The 18,486-nt window shown below is 40.1% G+C and overlaps 1 protein-coding gene across 2 annotated transcripts; it reads right to left on the reverse strand.

Annotated features, from left to right (window-relative positions):
* Positions 1-1,690: 1,690 nt before the first annotated feature.
* LOC121246504 (probable protein phosphatase 2C 42) lies at positions 1,691-6,036 on the reverse strand. Of its 2 annotated transcripts, none has more exons than XM_041144679.1 (4): positions 5,252-6,036; positions 4,401-4,771; positions 3,755-3,991; positions 1,691-2,161 (listed from the first exon to the last, which is right to left on the reverse strand). In XM_041144679.1, exons 1-4 carry the CDS (start codon positions 5,580-5,582, stop codon positions 1,988-1,990), a joined length of 1,113 nt encoding a protein of 370 aa, XP_041000613.1. In that variant the 5' UTR covers positions 5,583-6,036; the 3' UTR covers positions 1,691-1,987. The 2 variants fall into 2 exon arrangements, with proteins under 2 accessions (XP_041000613.1, XP_041000614.1); XM_041144680.1 differs by having other exon boundaries at positions 5,459-5,988.
* Between the last annotated feature and the right edge of the window lie 12,450 nt (positions 6,037-18,486).

Raw genomic sequence — 18,486 nt, forward strand, 5'->3', positions numbered from 1 at the left:
TGGCCTAGGTCTAAATCTTTTGGGTAGCATTAGATGATTGATAATGAGCTAGCATTAGATCCTGTTGCTCCCTTAAACCCTCGAGCATTTGCAATCTTTTGTCCCACACGCATTGATCAGAAGTTAAGTCCCTTGGGATTAAGCTAACCCTCAGGGAATTAATGTGTCACAAATTCAAAAAGAATTTTGATTGTGCTATATCTCAATAGCTGATATAGATTCTGTTTGGACAGTGAGATGAAATGATATGATTTTAGATTAAAGTGAATAAAATATTGTTAGAATATTATTTTTTAATATTATTATTGTTTTGTGATTTGAAAAAATTAAAATGTTTATTATATTTTGTGTGGAAATTTGAAAAAGTTGTAATGATGAGATAAAATAAGATGAAACTGTTTCTGTATCGTAAGTAGCAGATTTCGTTGATAGGAGCATCTGAGCTTTGAAACAATGTCTCATTTTCCGTTCCATACAGGGCTTGAGGTTGGTTTAAAGTCAGTGCACGGGAGATTAAAAAAGATAACGGCAAAAATGCCCCCAAAGATGCAATTGGAGAAGATTCACACTGGATATTTTGCATTTTGCAGCATCTTGTGTTTGACGGTGTCTGCTGGCTGGGGGATATCAACAAGAAACTACTCAACTGGGTATACCAGATATGTAATAGCCTCATAACATTTGTCGAGAAGAAAAAGAAAACACACTTATTGCTCCTTGCTCACCCAACAAAAAGAATTTCTGTACAGTTCAAACTTGCATCTTGTAAACGGTGATCAATAACAAGGCTGTGTGGTTTAAATCGCATTAAAAGTGAAACAGAGAACTTGAATTGAGGATCGTGAATGACTTGCATCTGAGTACTTACTATAAATGCTCGAAGAAAGGTTCGGGCAGGTTAGTCGTTTATGTGTAAAACTTCTCTATCCAATTAAGTTCTAATGATGCAAATAAAACATGGTTGAATGGAGCTTGTTAATTCACCTGTAATGTATCACAATTCCGCGAAGCGCTGAATCTTCACGTGCATATATTGTGTTCCTCTGCCTATGAGGATACAAATTGACTTCAGAGACTTATCCCATAGAATATATATACATAAGAGACATCTAATGTCCAGGAACGTTATTTAAATTAAAACGACAAACTACTTTCTATTCATAAAACATTGTGATGATGATGATGATGCATGATAGAGGAAGACCTGGAGCTTTCTTTAGTAGAATAGCCATATCGATGAAAATAGGTAGCTGAATGTGGCCTTTTTTTTACAGTATCGGTTCAATGATCCTCCGTCGAGAATCGAGCGACAAGTGTCAGTCAAAAAAACAAAAACATAGTAAAGAAAAAAGATGAATGAGAGCTAGTTTTCGTAAACCTTATTTAAAAAAAAAAAAAAAAAAATGTAAAAGAATGGGTACCAAAGAACAGGGGTTCTAAACTTCCAAAGAAATATATTACAACACTTCATCACAAACGTTCATATGATATTATATTCGAGATCAGTTCTTATCTTTTAAAATAAAAACATAAAGTAATTAAAGTTTAGTATCTAGTTTTTTTGTGTATCCTCACCTCGCCTAGTGCCCATTCAAACCCTCCCCCCAGAGAGACCCCTTGCTGGGTTAGCAAATACCATACATCATACCATAAAAACACAAAGCACAAGTATATTTCCACGTCTAAGTGATTGGAAATCAAAAGGAAAACATGCATTTTAAATAAACTATATCAGGGTATACCATGGTATTTGTAGTAATCAAAAGTTATTGCTCACAACATTATACAAATTTTTCAAAAGCCTCTTCAGATAAAGTAATCTCACTATCAGTATCCATGTCAGTGCTGCTCTGCTCACCCCATGCACCAAACATAACATGTCTTCTGGCGGTTGTGTGGGATTTTCTTGTTTTTGTTTTTTTCATGGATGTTGGCCAAAATAAGAGGAAGCGAAAAGGTGTTTGTTTTCCTTACATTATCAGTGATCTCAAACAAAGCCTCTGGATATAAGGTCGTGGTTTAAGAACAAAACAATAACAGTTATATCATCGTGAAAATGGCGCCGAACCTTCTTGTCAATCTTACAAAGATCTGAGTATCTCATTTCTCGTTTCCTTGCCGCTTCTTGTAGCGCAGCCTTGACAAGCCTTTTGGCACTTCCCTGCAGTTAAGAAGCTGGTGAGCACCATAGGACCCCACAAAAACCTAATTAATGCAGCAACAATCTCCTATGAATAAGTACAAGCAGGGGAATCAAATCCACTCAGCACCGTGAATGAAAAAAAATATATATAATAATTCAGCTCTGCTCCAAATATGCATGGGATCTAAGTTTCTATCTTGGCATTTCGCTCACTGTAACAAAACTATAAGAGTTGTGCGCCCACCATGCTAACTTAATGGATATAATAATGCAAAACCAAGAACAAGAAAAATTACAAAGTAACATAAATCTTAAGCTAGCACGTATCCTGAAAGACACTTCAAAAAGGTTTTGAAAATAAATTTGTGTGCATCTTTAAAAATGATTGAATCATTTAGATACTCGCAATCACAAAATTTATTTATTAGACATGCTTGTTTAAGATGAACACATTATATATAAAAAGATAAAAATACAGGAATTTAAATTTACATGAATATAAAACGAGGAAATATTAACAGAACGAGATAATGTAGTGCTTCTGATATCAAAAGTTTTTTTGATAAGTAAAATAGTAAAAGTGCAATAGTGGGGATACAAGCTTCTGATATTAAAAGTTCATTGATTTTTTTTTCTTCCCCTTTTCCTTCTGGGCTTACTTTTCTTTTTTTCTTTTCTTTTAAGTAGGACTGAGTGGCAAGTTTCAGCTCAAGACTTTTTTTGAAAGAAACCAAAGCATGCTGACGAGGCCAGACCATGAAAATTTAGAAAAGATACATAATATTCTTACCCAATCCTTTTATCTTTCCTTATACTACTTTCTCCCCAGCCTAGGGGAGTGGGTTGGGGTGTGGGGGGTGGCTTTGCCTCTACGGGGCAGGCTGCACTTCCAGGGTAATATTATCAGCAGTGCTAAAGCCTTCCTAAACCTTCTACACCAGAAACTCCTCAAATAGGCTTTAGTAGCAATGCCAGTTGGAAGCTAGCTTTAAATAACCACACTTTCATTCTTCCAGAAGAGCCAGGGGAGAGTTTGTACAAACTGAGTTAATAACATTACCAAGTATGAGACTAGCAGAAAACAGCAACACAAATCATTTCAATCATCAATACTTGAGCTATTTACAAGAAATTTCGTAAACCAAGCAGAACATTGTAATGGTCTTCACAGCTCATACACATGAACAATGAGAGTACGTCATGTGTAGCAAGAAATCAACGAATAGAAACATTGGAAAGCATAGCCAACAGACCTGAATACAGGATGAAGCTAGATGGCCACATATGAACGAGCATATGAAATTGTAAGATCAATGAAAGAGGATGTATACGGCATAAAATCCAAGTTTTGTCGAGCAAAAGGAATATTGGCACGTGAATTATGAATGCATGTTACAATGACATTTACAACATTAATTCCAGTAAATGGATTGATATCATCCAACAGCTGGATGTTAGAAAAGTAGATATTAGGCCATTTACTGAATTGATGATGGAAATGTCATAGTCACATCTAACATGATTCAGCAAATCCCAATCAGTCAACAAGCCTACTAGCACCCAAGAAAATAATGCTGCAATAATAACAGATTATGGTGAACAAAGTCTTACTGCTCGTGGATGACTGTGAACAATATCCACAGCCTTTTCATTCGTCAAGTGTTCCCATAAACCATCAGATGCAAATATAAGGAAAGAATCGTCTGGATGGAGCTGATGAGAAATAATAGTTGGAACCGCAGTCAAGATTGGCATGTTCATTGGTTCAGGAAGTCTGAATTTTTCATTTATCGGTTCCCTATTATACTGTGAATATTTCAGATATACGTCACCTATGGATCTAGAAACCTGCATCAAATAAAAAAGAAAAAAAAAAAAAATTACAAATCAAACTGTTGTTTCCATACTGAATTAGTTCAGATATTCTTTCATGTAGACATACAGAATCTAACTTTTCTAAAATCGTAAGATTAGTCTGTCTAGCCATTTCATCCATTATGACAAAAAGGGAAATTCTATGGTCACCCAAGTCAGTACAACTCCATTTCTTCCCTTATTTTTCACTCTACTTAGACAAGGCCATTGAAAACTAACGAAAATTAGGTAATAACAAGGGAAGCGCCTAAGATCTCTTATTCAAGTCATTTCTGGAATCCTAAGCACAACGAAAAACAGCATTCTCTCTAATCAAGGATATGTTGGAGATAACAACCACATTTACACAAACTCTAGTCAATAAGTAAAACTCTGAAATAACCTGGATAATTCCTTTTACTCTCCAAACACCATGCTTGAGAACAACGATTTGAGGATCATTGGGGTGCAACTCCTTAAGCTCCTGCCTGACAGCTTCGATGTTAGCATTGTGTTCTGTTGATAACTGTATTGCGGCAATTCCTCCAGTGTTACCAACTTTCTTGCCCAACACCACACGTGAATCTCCAAGGTTTGCAATGAAGAGAGTCCGCTGAAAAATAACTCCAACTAGACAGCATGACCCAACTGTTGCTATGCTGGGTCGGGTACTCCATAACCGTGACACAAGAGCAGTAAACCCTTCTTCTGTTTCACGGAAAGCTCTTTGAATGGTATCGGTTGTCACAACTCCCTCCGTCTCAGCTGATACTGCTGCATAAACACAAAGCCTAAGATAGCCAACATAAGAGACTCTCCTCTACAGAACTAATAAAATTAAAAAGGTAAATTCCCGCGAGAGAACTTCAGAATTTCATGTCACATAAATCATTGTGCATCTGAAGGACTTTTCTTGCGTTTGAAAGCGAAAATTACAGTTCTTCAAACTATTAAAAGCAGGAAAAGTACTGACACAGCAGTACCACACATTTGAAAGCCTCTTGGAGTTTCAACTGTACACGACACTCCGCAATCCAAAATCTCAAAACGCCCAATCAAAAAAATAGCTTTCCTAAAGCTCACGTAAAGCAAATTTGATCCCAAAAACCACCAGTATAATAACAAACAGTTGCAATCCATGAAAGCACACAGATAACGCGCGCGCGCGCATGAGTAAGTTTGAGACGTGGCCAATTCAAGACCACAACCCTAAAGTTACAGTATATAAGAGGAGGGGTTTCCAAATCAAAGAACCTCGGAAATGCCTGTACAAGTTTTCACAAACATAGCGAGCGGCGTCAGGACCACCGTGGCCGTCGTAGACGCCGATGAAGGTCCCGAAGGGTCCAGACTCGATCTGGCTCTGATCCTCGAGGACCTGGTTGGCCTGGACCACGGCCATGGAGAAATCCCCGGCCGCGCACTTGCCCATATCGCGGGACCAAAGCAATCCATCTCTACCTTCAATTCCTCCACCGCCAGAGTGGCTGCCGATCACAGAGACGGAATCGAATCTCTCACCGCCGTCCTGCCCGCCGAATGGCTTCCAGCACAGAGAGATCATATTCATCAATGCCTGAAGCATCCCACATCTCTCAAAAACCCTAACCCTAACCCCAGCCGGAACCCCGTACCCTCTTCGTCTTCTTCGCAATCGGAGCCTCGGTCTGCGAAAGGGTCCTCCAAGCTCTCGGCGCAGACTCCAGAGAGAGAGAGAGAGAGAGAGAGAGAGAGAAGGGAAAAAAAAACCTAGTGTTATAGATGGAGTGTGGGGAAGGGATGCGTAGGTTAAGAGGGGGAGGGGGCGTAGGTTAGTAAGTGTGTTCGGTAGTAGAGGAACAGGGAAAAGTTCATTCTCTTGTGGGGAAGAAGATGGTGTGGGGAAGCCTTTTGTTGGGTGTTATTTTCAACCTCCCTGTTGCGTCTTCTGTTTGGAAATCGGCTAAATGCTCCCCCAACTCTTCCTACTTTATTTCTCCACCCCGCCTTCTCTCTCTCTCTCTCTCTCTCTCCCCTTTAATTTTGTCAAAATGTTAAAATAAAGAATGTGCAATTTTCATTGTCTAGCTTTTCTAAATCTATTTTTCTTAAAATAAAATTCTACTAACAAATTGAGACCTCTAAATGTTTCTTCTTTACTCATTCTTTAGACGATGAGATTAGATAATTTTAGATGAATTAAATAAAATTTTATTTTTTAATATTATTATTATTTTAAGATTTGAAAAAGTTGAATTATTTATTATATTTTATATGAAGATTTAAAAAAATTGTAATGATGAAATGAGATAAGTTAATAATATTTCTGTATCTAAACGGGGCCTAGTGTAGATATCATTAACTTTGGTTGCTTGAAGTTCCGTTCGATGGTTTTTAAGAAGGATAATGCTAGTTTACCTTCTTATTTTGCCACCTCATTTTAACTGTTCATATATTTTATTTTATTTTAAATTTTTTTTAATGATTAAAGAAGTGATTATTAATGTATTAATATTTTTTATTTTTTAAAATGTTTAAATTTGTTTAAAAAATATTTTTAAAAAAAATATAATTTATACCAGACGACACTATGAGTAGGCACATGCAGGCGGCAGCATAGCACAACTCTGAATGATAGATTATTGAAGTTAGAAGTCAGAAAGTCTGAATTTGTTGCTCCTCCCATCTTTACCTTTAGGGTATAAATTACATTTATTTTCTGCCGACTTTCGTAACCTTAGCACCTAAGAATTTAGATGGGGAACTCAAACCAAAGTAAGAAGGAAAAGAAAAATGAAAGAGGTGAAAGTATCTTATCAAACACTTAACACCCCTAACACTTTATTAAATAAATTATCTGGATTTTTTTTTTTAAATAAGAGCATCTTTATTTAGACATTTTTATAAACATATCCTGTCTGGAAAGAAAATTATAAAAATATTAAAATTTATAAATCAATATGATATGATATGATATGATATGATAGATCAAAATAATTTTATTATAAAAAGATCAAAAATTTTATACCTGTCAACCAAATCTTATGAGTCGTATATTTTCTTTTATTTTAAATCCGATCTAATTTGTGGTCAAAAGTAAGTTTATTCCAAATTGAAGAATTAAGGTGAAATAGGAACGAGTCGGGTCGGAATCATACTAACTTGTATCTAGAGTAACTCCGGCCGGGTCGGGTAAGGGTTGTAAACTCTCTTGAAGGCGAATGCTCGCTACCATTGGAGCTTTTGTAAGTGTTTAAAGTTCAAGCAATAATTTAGAAACCAGAGAGTAAATTGAATTGAGCAAATATTTCTATATGCCTCCTCGAGGATTTTGTAGAACTGGAACATAGCAACATGTGAGTGAGCAACATGTTTTGTACGAATTGTTGGTGGGGTCGTTGAACCCACAGGAATATATTACCATGAAATTTCCCTTCAATGTACAGTTGCAGGTGCTGCACTTTTGCGGGACATGGAAACCGAAAACAAGCTGCACCATACATGATTGATCTCATCATGGCACTGTCAAGGCTCTGTGCATGGTTCCTACAGCACGAACAACGCGGACGCCACCCTGCAAATAATGGGCCACCTTGACAACATTCTGGGTAGCAGATTATCGGTATAAGTAAAAACTTCTGGGACATGACATGGGTCGAGTAACCCTTCGATATCTTTCGTTTTCAGGGTTGCTTTCTTGCTTATGTCATGGCCGCTTTGGTCGGACGGTCGATCGCCTGCTTCTAATCGGTACGCTGTAGCCCATGTTATCTATCACATTCGATGCTAACATAATTTTCGACACCAAGACTAGTCACTTTTTAGCTTGTAACCATAAAACTCGAAGAAAATAACCTAGGGTCACTGTTTTTTCTTAATGATCACGGATGCATTGAAATTAAGTCAAGGTACCTAGAAGAAGACCCCATACAAAAAACCTCATTACATTGACTGTGGTACTCAAAGCCAGGAGGGTGAGTAAACTATAAACAAATAAAAAAAAAAAAAAAACCTCTGCCAAGTAGGTAACCGCCATAGGTGGTTTGCTTTGATCCAATAGGTGAATCGATCAATTGTGGTTTGAAACCAAATTGGTAAAAAGAGTACTTTGCAATTGTTTGTTTTGGTGCGTGTAAAGAAGGTAAAAATATTTACGTCCCAGCCCAGCAGGGAACCATAAGAGACAAGAAGGGTGAGGAGGCATGGGTTGTCAAGGAGGTAATGAGGGGCAGGGGGTTAGATGGCAGGTGAAGGATGTCGAGGGGGGGGGGGGGGCAAGGGGTTCAGACGGCAAGTAAAAGGTGTCAGGGGGTAGAGCCATAGTGTCAGGGAATGAGATGGGCTATCTGGGGAATGAGAAAAGGGGAGTCTGTTGGCACGCAAGGCAGGCCCTGTCACACCATTGCAAAGGGCACGCGGGAAAACAATAAGATAAATAGGGGGTATAGGGACTCTCAGAGGGATCTTCTTCTTCATTTCTTCTTCTCCCTCTTCGACTTCTCCTTCAACCAGAGAATAGGGAGCTCCATCGAAGGCTTTTTCCCTAGTAAATGTATCCAAAACCACCATTGTATAGTAAGAAATGACAAATCATGAGAGATTGTAAACAATAATATTATAATGGATTTCTCATCCCCAAATGCCAGTGGACGTAGGCAGTATACCAAACCACGTAAGCCCATGTGTCCATCTTCTCTTATTTTCTCTAAGCATTTCACCGCCATAGACGCACGCACCAACACCGTACAGCCGCACCAGCACACTGCTGGAGGCTCCTAATAATACCAATCGAGGCCCAAGTATCTCAATAGGCCGGGAATGACTTTTTCTCCCATTCCGGCCTGTTGTACGATTTTTACAGCATCAATAGTGGCGTCATCTGTGGGATCTGATTTTCTTTCTCTGTCGGAGGTGAGAGAATGACGATTTTTCAACACACTGAATAAATCATCAAACGAATAGATAATACCCCCCAGATGAGTATTCTCAATTTTTTTATCGTTTACATTTATGAAAAATGGACAGATAGTGGGCGAGGAAAGATTAAAGCTTTCTAGCCCAGGCAAGTGACTTACTAAACTCTTTGCCCTTGCACTCGAATCACAAAAGTACACAACTTGGGCACTTGCACTTCTGAGTCATTAATGGACAAATACTGTGCACTTTTAGGTGCACAGTAGCCACGGGGCATGGTGCAGTACATGGGTTGGTATTGTGCACTTAAGTGCACAGTGCCATGCACTTTGGACATGCATGCATGGTGCGCCGAAGCACGCCGAAGTGCACCCATGTCCCGCAGCACCGCGCTGCACATCTAGTTTCTGGCTCGGCAACCACGGCCCACGTCCCCGGGGGTCGCGCATAGTGCCAGTCCATGGCAACCTCCCGTGTGGCAAATGTACAGAGCCCAACCATGCCGTCGCTTGGTTGGGCTGCCTCCGACCACACAACGGCTCGCCAGTGCCGTCTGCCACCCCTGAGGTGGTTGCCAACCACCCTAGTCGACAGGCGCGCGATAGCTGGCCATGCATATCGTGCACTGTCGTGAGACCAAACTTGGCCCCACGCAACCCGAAAGCTCACAAGGATTTCCTATGAGTTGCTTGACCCTCTGGCGGCCACCACTTGGGCCGCCGGAGGTTTTTGTCTCCGACCAACTCACCCCCGTCGCTAGTGGCCGAGCAAAGTGCTTCTAACGGATTCTCTGCCATCCGATAGGCCCGCGGCAGCTAGCTGCGAGTCTGCTTGTTGGCAATTTCTGTAAGGCTCCCCCCCGAGGGAGGCAACTCAGGCGAAAGGTTCACCAGTTATGGCCTTGCACGGGATGAAGGCCTGCTCGGCACCTCCTCAACTTGGGAGCAACTCCACTCGCAGCCACTAACTCGGTAGCCCACCATCGCAGCCCATCAACTCAGAGCCCATTTACAAGGAAGTAACTTCACTCGGGAGTCACCATTGCAGCCACCCACTCGGCAAGCCCACCTACACAAGAGCAACTTCTCTCGGGAGTCACCATCGCAGCCACTGGCTAGGTAGCCCACCATCGCAGCCCCCCAACTCAGTAGCCACTAGCTCGATACCAATCCTCACACTGCTCGGGAGTCATTTGGCAGAACTTGCTCTGCATGGGAGCTACCTGCTCTGCAGCCCATCAGCTGGGGATCGACCCTCGCGCAGCTTGAGAGTCACTATGGTAGCCCCTCAGGTCGGGACCCACCAGCTCGGTACCAATCCTCATGCTACTAGGGAGTCACAATAGGAACTTGCTCCACTCGGGAGCCACTGGCTCAGCAGCCCACCCTGCAGCATGAATAGGCCCCTACAACACCTCACGCAACACAAGAGTTACCCGCTAGCACCAAATGGTTTGCTTGGCATCTCCTCTGCCCCCAACTCACTCAGCTTGGAAAGCACATCGCGGGACTCACCTCATCAATGTGGAAGACCTTTTTAACTAGGGAAAGTGATTGTCCTACTCGAGAAAGAAGTTGCCCTGCTCTGGATTTATCTGTTCGGCACATGACTCATTGCTTGGGAGTCACCATCGCAACCACTTTGCTCGGACCCACCTGCTCATAGCTCACCTGCACGGAATCACAACTAACAGCAAACTATTTTTAGTCAAGCAAAAAGATCGACTACAACGGCTAAAATACTTTGGTTAGTCACTCTCAAAATTTATGTGAATTCATTTCTACTAACAAAACTACTCCCTGTAGCTCAAAACGCTAACCATGTGGCGCTACGCTCCGGCAGAGCAACTCGGCAAGCACGAGCGCTTCCATCTAGAGACTCGCCAACCAACCATTAAACAAAGCCAAGTCTCTAAACTCACCACAAAGTTGAGTCCCTAGACTCACTGTGGGGTAAGGCCAAGTCTCTAGATTCGCCGACCCCCCTTCAACAAAGTCAAGTTTCTAGACTCACCACAAAGTCGGGTCCCTAGACTCACTGTGGGGTAAGGCCAAGCCTCTAGACTCGCCGACCCCCTTCAACAAAGCCGAGTCCCTAGACTGGCCACGAAGTCGGGTTCCAAGTCTCCCTGTGGGATAATGCCCAGTCTCTAGACTCGCCGACCCCCAGTTCAACAAAGCTGAGTCCCTAAACTAACTACAAAGTCGGGTCCCTAGACTCGCTGTCGGGTAAGGCGCAGTCTCTAGACTCCCCGACCCCCCGTTCCCTATAGTTGCCACGAAGTCGAGTCTCTAGACTCGCTACGAGGTAAGGCTCAGTCTTTAGACTCCCAACCCCCCGTTCAACAAATTGAGTCACTAGACTCGCTGCGAGGTAAGGCCCAGTCTCAAGACTCCCCGACCCACTGTTCAACAAAGCTGAGTCCCTAGACTCGTTACGGGGTAAGTCCCAGTTTCTAGACTCGTTGACACCCAGTTTCGCAAAGCCGAGTCCCTAGACTCGCACAAGCTGCCTGCCTGCACTCTACGTAATCGAGCTCATATCTCAATCCTAAGTTCGGAAATATTTACTGCTCGTGCTAAAGGAACAAATGAACGAGGACCGGCCTCTAGAATTTATTTCCCTACGTACTTGAGCGAACCAGTTCGGCTACATTTTCTACCTTTGAAGATTCTCAATGTCTTCTTTGCAAATTAACATTAAGAATCGTGGGGTACTATGAGGGGGGTTAAAAATATTTGGGCCCAAGCCCAACCACCAGGCCCAACAGGGAAACGGAAGAGACAATAAGGGTGAAGAGGCATGGGGTGTCAGGGAGGTAAGGAGGGGTAGGGGGCCAGATGGTAGGTAAAGGATGTCAAGGAGGTAAGGTGGGGCCAGAGGGTTTAGACGACAAGTAAAGGGTGTCAAGGGGGTAGAGCCATGGTGTTAGGGAATGGGATGGGCTGTCAGGGGAATTGGGAAAAAGGGAGTATGTTCACACGCAAGGCAAGCCTTGTTACACCATTGCAGAGGGCACGCGGGAAAGCAATCAAATAAATAGGGGGTCCGAGGATTCCCGATAGATCTTCTTCTTCTTCAGTTCTTCTTCTTCCTTTTCAACTTCTCCTTCAACCTGAGAACAGAGAGTTCCATCGAAGGGTTTTTCTTCAGTAAATGTATCCGTAGCCACCATTGTACAGTGAGGAATGAGAAATCATGAGATTGTAAACAAGAATAATATAGTGGATTTCTCCTCCCAAACGCTCGTGAACGTTGGCATTATGCTGAACCACATAAACCCATGTGTCCATCCTCTCTTATAACCGCACCAACACATTATCAGGGGCTCTTAATAGCACCAATCATCGCCCAAGTTGCCCCAGTGGGCTGGGAATGACTTTTTCTCTCATTCCGACCTATTGTGTAATTTTTACAGCATTAACAACGCGTTTTATAGATCTCCACTTGCACTACCTCTGCGTTCTCATTCAAGAAAAATAAGAACATAATTTTAAGAGATGATCACCATTAAAAATTGGTGATCACCATAGAGATGATCACCAAATGTCACCCAAAGCTTTAAATTCTAGGTATAAGTTAATAGGCACAGAAATACAAATGTTGAAACTGACATCTTATAAACCAGAGCAATGAAACCCTAGTTGTCGTCGCAATCTCTCTCTCCCTCTCGCTATCAACCCTAGCCGCCGGTCTCTCTCTCTTTGTGGGTTGGTTGTAAACTTGTTTTTGAGATGCAAAATTGTTTGCCATTGGTCGTGGGTACAGGGGGCCCACCCAAGTAAAGCCTAATAGACGTCCCATGCAGGGCGGAGCGGGTAGCAACCCTAATGCGTAGCCAAAGAAAAAGCAATCAACAAACAAAGAAGTCTCAAATAGAAATTCATTTAAATATTTATAATAAACTTAATAAGACATGAAACATGTAAACAATCAATCCAATAAAGCCGTCCCTGCTACTCAAGTATTTCACTTGGATCAGGAAAACAATCTACTTGATGGTGTATTTTACTTGGATCTACTGTTAAATCATGCAATTTTGTTTGACTCGTGTAGTTTCACTTTCATTGTTCTAGATATCCATGACTAGCTTTGGACGTATTCTGAAAATTCGAATCAATGTTATAATTAAAGTTCTTTGTAGTCATTATAAAAGGTTTAAATTTCTACCGCTAATTTATGTGAGATCTCATTCTATCAACTTTCTATTGACTATAAATTGTATTATACGTTTAATTTGGGTAACAAATTTGTATTTATTTATTACAAATTGGTCTCTACCCAACTCGTCAAGATTAAGCAACAAGATTTTGTAGAATCTTTGTTCAACAAAATTTCTTCAATGATGATATTAATAGCTCTGATATTTTACACAATTTATTGAATTGAAGTCTCAAAACGTACGGGGCCTGCCTTGGTTTACCATTGGAGGGACCACCCCATGATCAATTTCTAAATTCCATTTAAAAAATAAAATAAAAACTCTAAACCCCAAAGAAAAACTTGTTTTGACAAAATTTTCTTCCAAATTAGGCTGAAAGAAACTTACTGCAACTAACGTCTCGACTCTCATCTATAAAAATTAAATAAGATATATGCATATATATTATTAACTTCGTGTTTTATACGTCTTTGGGATAGGTTCCAGCAACTCGAGTCTTCAAAATTGAGTCTGCGAAAATGAAAAAAAAGAAAAGAAGTTGGGAGAGGGCGGTGTTGGGGCTGAGAAGTCTTCGATACTAAAGTCAGTAGAGTATTTTAGAAATTTGTAAATAATGAGAGAGTCCATAGACTAGAGAGTCCATAGACTAAAGAGTCCAGAGAACTTTTCTCGTACTTGGTGATCGCTATTTATACCAAGAGTTTGGGAGGCAGATCATGCCTACCCCCGTGGGATTTACGTCCCCACTACTGTTCCCTTTGTCAGGATCATTTAATGCGGCGTGCCTCTACGACGGCGTCATTAATGTTGCATGTTGCTCGGATAGTAGTGTCATAAAAACGGCGTGTTCCTCAATTTGCCTTACTCTACTGCTGTCTTCGGTGGACTGTTGATGTCACATTGTTAGAAGATCAAAGATTCTCTGTCTTTCCCATTCTGCCCTGTACGAGTCCCATGAGCGAGATGCGGCCGAGCGACATCAAGCCTATTCGTCTCATCAGTCATTATTGCTTACTTTCCCTTGCAAGCAAGTTGTTTCATGGCAAAGTTTGGGCTCTTGAATCGAGTATCGGGGCAAAATACATTACTCTCGATCAAGCGCCTAGTGGGCTTATGAGTGAAGGGAAAATCCCCTTACATATATGTTATTTGAGTATGCGGCAATTAAATATTTTTTAAGTGTTTAAATTTTAAAAAAATGCCATGTCTTTGTTAAAAAACATGTGCTTGTCAAATATTAAGGGAGGGGTACATGACAATTTTGTAGGTGCTAATTTGAAGGAGAATTTTGTCTGTATTCTAATTGATCTGTTTTGTAGGCAGATAGAGCAAATAGAGAAAAAGAAGAAATTAAACCGTATGGGGTTGTTAATTATTTTCGTGACTTTCTTAATGGTGCACGGGCATCCAGGTGGTCGGATCTATCACAGTTTTTCCAAAAAGAGATTACCGATGAGGAGAATGCTCTTTTGTGTAGGGAACCGTCGGAGTTGGAGGTAAAAAATGCTCTTCTCCCGATCCCTAAGCAAAGTAGTCTGGGTTCTGATGGATTTGTCTTGGCTTATTATTTATCGTGTTGGGATATAATCAAAGATGATGCAGTGGAGGGGGCTAGAGATTGTTTTGGTGGTAGTTCGTTGCCACAGTTTTACTCTTCATCATTTATTGTATTGATTCCTAAAGTGCAGAAGCCGCCGAGTTTTGATAAGTTTCGACTTATTAGTCTCTGTTTAGTGGCCTATAAAATTTTTTCTAAGATTTTGGTGGTTCGCATGACTGGTTTTCTTTCTCAGATTTTGTCTCCTGAGCAAGGAGCTTTTATTTCGGGAATAAGTATTTTTGATAATATTTCCCTTACTCAAGAGATGATACAATCGATTAATAAAAAGACGGTAAGGGGAAATGTGTTGGTTAAGATCGATATGGCGAAAACATTTGATCGAGTGGATTGGGACTTTCTTTTACAAGTCTTTGAAGGTGTTGGGTTCTCTCAAAAATTTTGTGGGTTAGTGGAAAACTATATCAAATCTCCTTGGTTTTCTATTATGATGAATGGTACTTATAAGGATTTTTTCAAGCCTTCTATAGGACTTCGTCAAGGTGATCCGCTCTCTCCATATTTATTTATTATTATGGAGGAAGTTTTATCCCGGTTGTTGAAAAATAGGTTTGAAGATGGGAGTATAGGTCTGTTTTATCATCTGAGGGGTGCTCGTTTGATTTCACATTTACTCTATGCAGATGACTTATTAATTTTTTCAAATGGTGATATCGTGATAGAAGATCTATGAAGCAATTATTGAAGACATTAGAGTTGTATGGACAATGGTCTGGGCAGCATATTAGAAAAATCAGCTCTCTTTATGTCTACGAGGCTTGGCTCAGCAAGGGTGGCAAGTTTGTTGCGCATTATGGTTTTAGCGGAGGGGAAGTTCCCGATTTGGTACTTGGGTGCGCCTCATGTAGTGGGGAGGCTTACGGCTCAGACTTTGGATCCTTTGGTGAGTAAGTTTCAGAAAAAAGTTAACAGGATGGAAGGTGAAACTTTTGTCTCAAGGAGGTAGATTAATTCTAATTCGACATGTTCTTTCTAGCATGAAACTCATTTATTGGTTGTACTAAATATTCCGAAGCTGGTTTTGAAAAAGTTGAATGCTATTTTATTGACTTCTTTCTGGGGAGAAGGATGTGAGAAGTCAAAGAAAAAATGGTTAGCATGGAAAAAATTAAGTAAACAAAGGTGGTATTGGGGTTAGAGATTGTCTGAGATGCAGCGAGCTATGCATATGAAGTTCGCTTGGAGATTGTTCTCTCTGGATAAGTTATGGACGGGTATTTTCAAAGCAAAATATATGAAAGGGAAATATGATGATGATCAAGCCTAAGCTTCAAATTCGAGGTTTTGGAAGTCCATTTTGGAGGTTATGCCGAAAGTGTTGGATAACATGTATGTTAGGGTGCGAAAGGGTCGTGTTTCTTTTTGGTATGATAAATGGTTGTCTACGGGTCCTCTAGTTAGTTCAGGTGTGGGTGTTTTTAATCCACAAATTTTGGTGCGTGATTGCTGGATAGAAAAGCAATGGGACGTCACTAAGCTTGAGGAGTTAGTTGGATAGGGAGGTGGTCTTGGAGGTTATTAGTGGCAGAGAGGGGGCAAATATGGTGATTTGGAAGCCTACATGGGATGGTAGTTTTTCTACGGTTTCAGCTTAGGTGTTGATCCATGTTAAGAGTCTAAGATTGGATGGGATGGAGTGGATTTGGCACAAGTTTCTACCAAAAAAAATTTCTTTATGCATGTGGAAGGTGCAGTTTGGTTGTCTGCCAGTGGATGATCGTATTCAGAAACTGGGCATTTCTTTTGCCTCTACGTGTAACTGTTGTGTTAGAAAAAGGGTGAAGACTTTGGATCATGTCCTATATTCAGGAGAGGTTGCTCAGATTGTTTGGAGGAGGGCTAGGCTGGCATTGGGCGTCAGTTGCATGAACGTAAATCTTTGGTGACCGAGAGTTTGGTGTTGGCTTTGCTGTGCCAGGCGATCTTCACAATGTGGGCAGCTTATCGGTTTGCTGCCTTGCTTGATCACGTGGAGATTGTGGTTACGCCGATGCAGAGCATGTATGGAGGGGAAGGATGAGTCTGTCGATTTGATATGGTTGTCGATTCGGTTTTGGCTAAGGCAAGTCTCGGATTCGATTGTCAAAGTTCAGAGATTAAATCGTGCGGATAAGGAGTTGTTGGCTGCATTGGATATGCCTGTTATTAACCCAGTGGTAAGAAGTCTATGTCTAATTTCCTGGAAGAGACCGAATGAGGGTTGGGCAAAACTGAATGTTGATGGCTCTTGCCCAGGTAATCCTGGGAATTGTGGTGGTGGAGGTGTTATTAGGAATGATTTTGGTAGAGTGGTAGCAGCTTTCTCTTCTAAGTTTGGCTTTGGTACAAATAATTAGGCGAAGCTTAGGGCCCTTACTTGTGGGTTGAAACTATGTAAGGAGATGGGAATTACTCAGGTTAAGATTGAGAGTGATTCGGCTTTGGTTGTATAGGGGCTTCTTAATAAGTACTACTCGGTTTGGTATTTATGGGATTTTTGGGAGGAATCGCTTATGGCTCTTCATGGTCTTAATTACATGATATCGCAGCAATTTAGAGAAGGTAATAATGTTGCAGATTTTCTAGCAATGCAAGGTGAGGAGCGGAAAAATTGAACATATGTGGGTTTTGATGATTTGCCTCTACATATGCGAAGTTTGCTTTGGTTGGATTTTTCTTGGTTTGCCTAGCATTAGGCTTAATGTGTAGTTTGTTTGATGTTGGTTTTATGTTATTCGGGATTTATTTGATTAAAGTTTTCCTCCACCATAAGTGAGGGTTTTTAATAATATTTTGGAGATGCCATCCTCCTTTTAAAAAATATCTATGTATATATATATATATATATGCCCCTCACATGCATAGGGTAAACAACAATTCCCACTGAATTACAAACATGAGAGAAGTAAAAATCTAATTAGACCACCAACAGCAAATGAACAACAAAGAAATGATTGTATCAAAATCAAAGTGAGAAAAAGAAAGAAAATTAATACGAAAAATATTCATAACTTTTTGCATAATAATATTTTAAATGAGAATTATTTTTATAAAATAATTTATAAAATTAATAACATCATTTTGTAGAAATATCTCGAATTTAAAATATAATTATATAAAAAGAATCGATAAAAATAAGTTATACGTGTATCATTAAACAAATATAAGCCATTGCTGGAGAGGAATATTGGTGGAAGTGGGCTTATTGCAAGGATGGAACAATGCAACTGTATAATATTTTCTTTTTCCTGGCCACAAAATAAAACGGTTCTCCATGGACAAAGTTGATAATTTCGGATTTCCGATTCCGAAATTGATCCTTAAAAAAAAAAAAAAAAAAGGTTAAAAATGACCTTGCAACTCAATCATTTATGGTTAAATAATATTAAACATCTTTTTTACTACCCATAAAGTAGTACTAAATAATTAAAGATAATTTATTATATTTAATTTGTGAATTAATTATTGAATATTACAATAAAAAATGCTGAGAGAATGAAACTAAAAGAATGATAGAATTTATAAATTATTTTCATTTGAAAATTAATTTGAAGACCCAAATCAAATGGAATGGGAGTAGTGGTTGCAAGGTACTGCACATGATCCACAGCAGCAGCCTTTGGCAGCGCAGGGGCATATCATACTGCCAGATTGGGACATATTCTATTCTCATCATTTATTATGTGCTGAATTCCATCTATACTTGGTCAACATCCATTTGCGGTAGACCAGTCTCTCTTTTCCTTTTCCAATCAAATACGAAATATAATTTTTAGAATTTTTAAAATTTATGGTAATTTTATTTTTAATTATCACTTAAATATAAAATGTCTTTGT

This window comes from Juglans microcarpa x Juglans regia, chromosome 1S, assembly GCF_004785595.1.
Source record: "Juglans microcarpa x Juglans regia isolate MS1-56 chromosome 1S, Jm3101_v1.0, whole genome shotgun sequence".
Classification (NCBI taxonomy): Eukaryota; Viridiplantae; Streptophyta; class Magnoliopsida; order Fagales; family Juglandaceae; genus Juglans; species Juglans microcarpa x Juglans regia.

Excerpts from the sequence above, each read along its gene's own strand:
- LOC121246504 (XM_041144679.1), bottom strand. The coding sequence starts at position 5,582 with ATGCTTCAGGCATTGATGAATATGATCTCTCTGTGCTGGAAGCCATTC. Across the intron at positions 3,992-4,400 it reads GAGTAAAAGGAATTATCCAG|GTTTCTAGATCCATAGGTGA; the intron begins GTTATTTCAGAG and ends TATTTGATGCAG. Across the intron at positions 2,162-3,754 it reads TTCACAGTCATCCACGAGCA|GGAAGTGCCAAAAGGCTTGT; the intron begins GTAAGACTTTGT and ends TCTTAACTGCAG.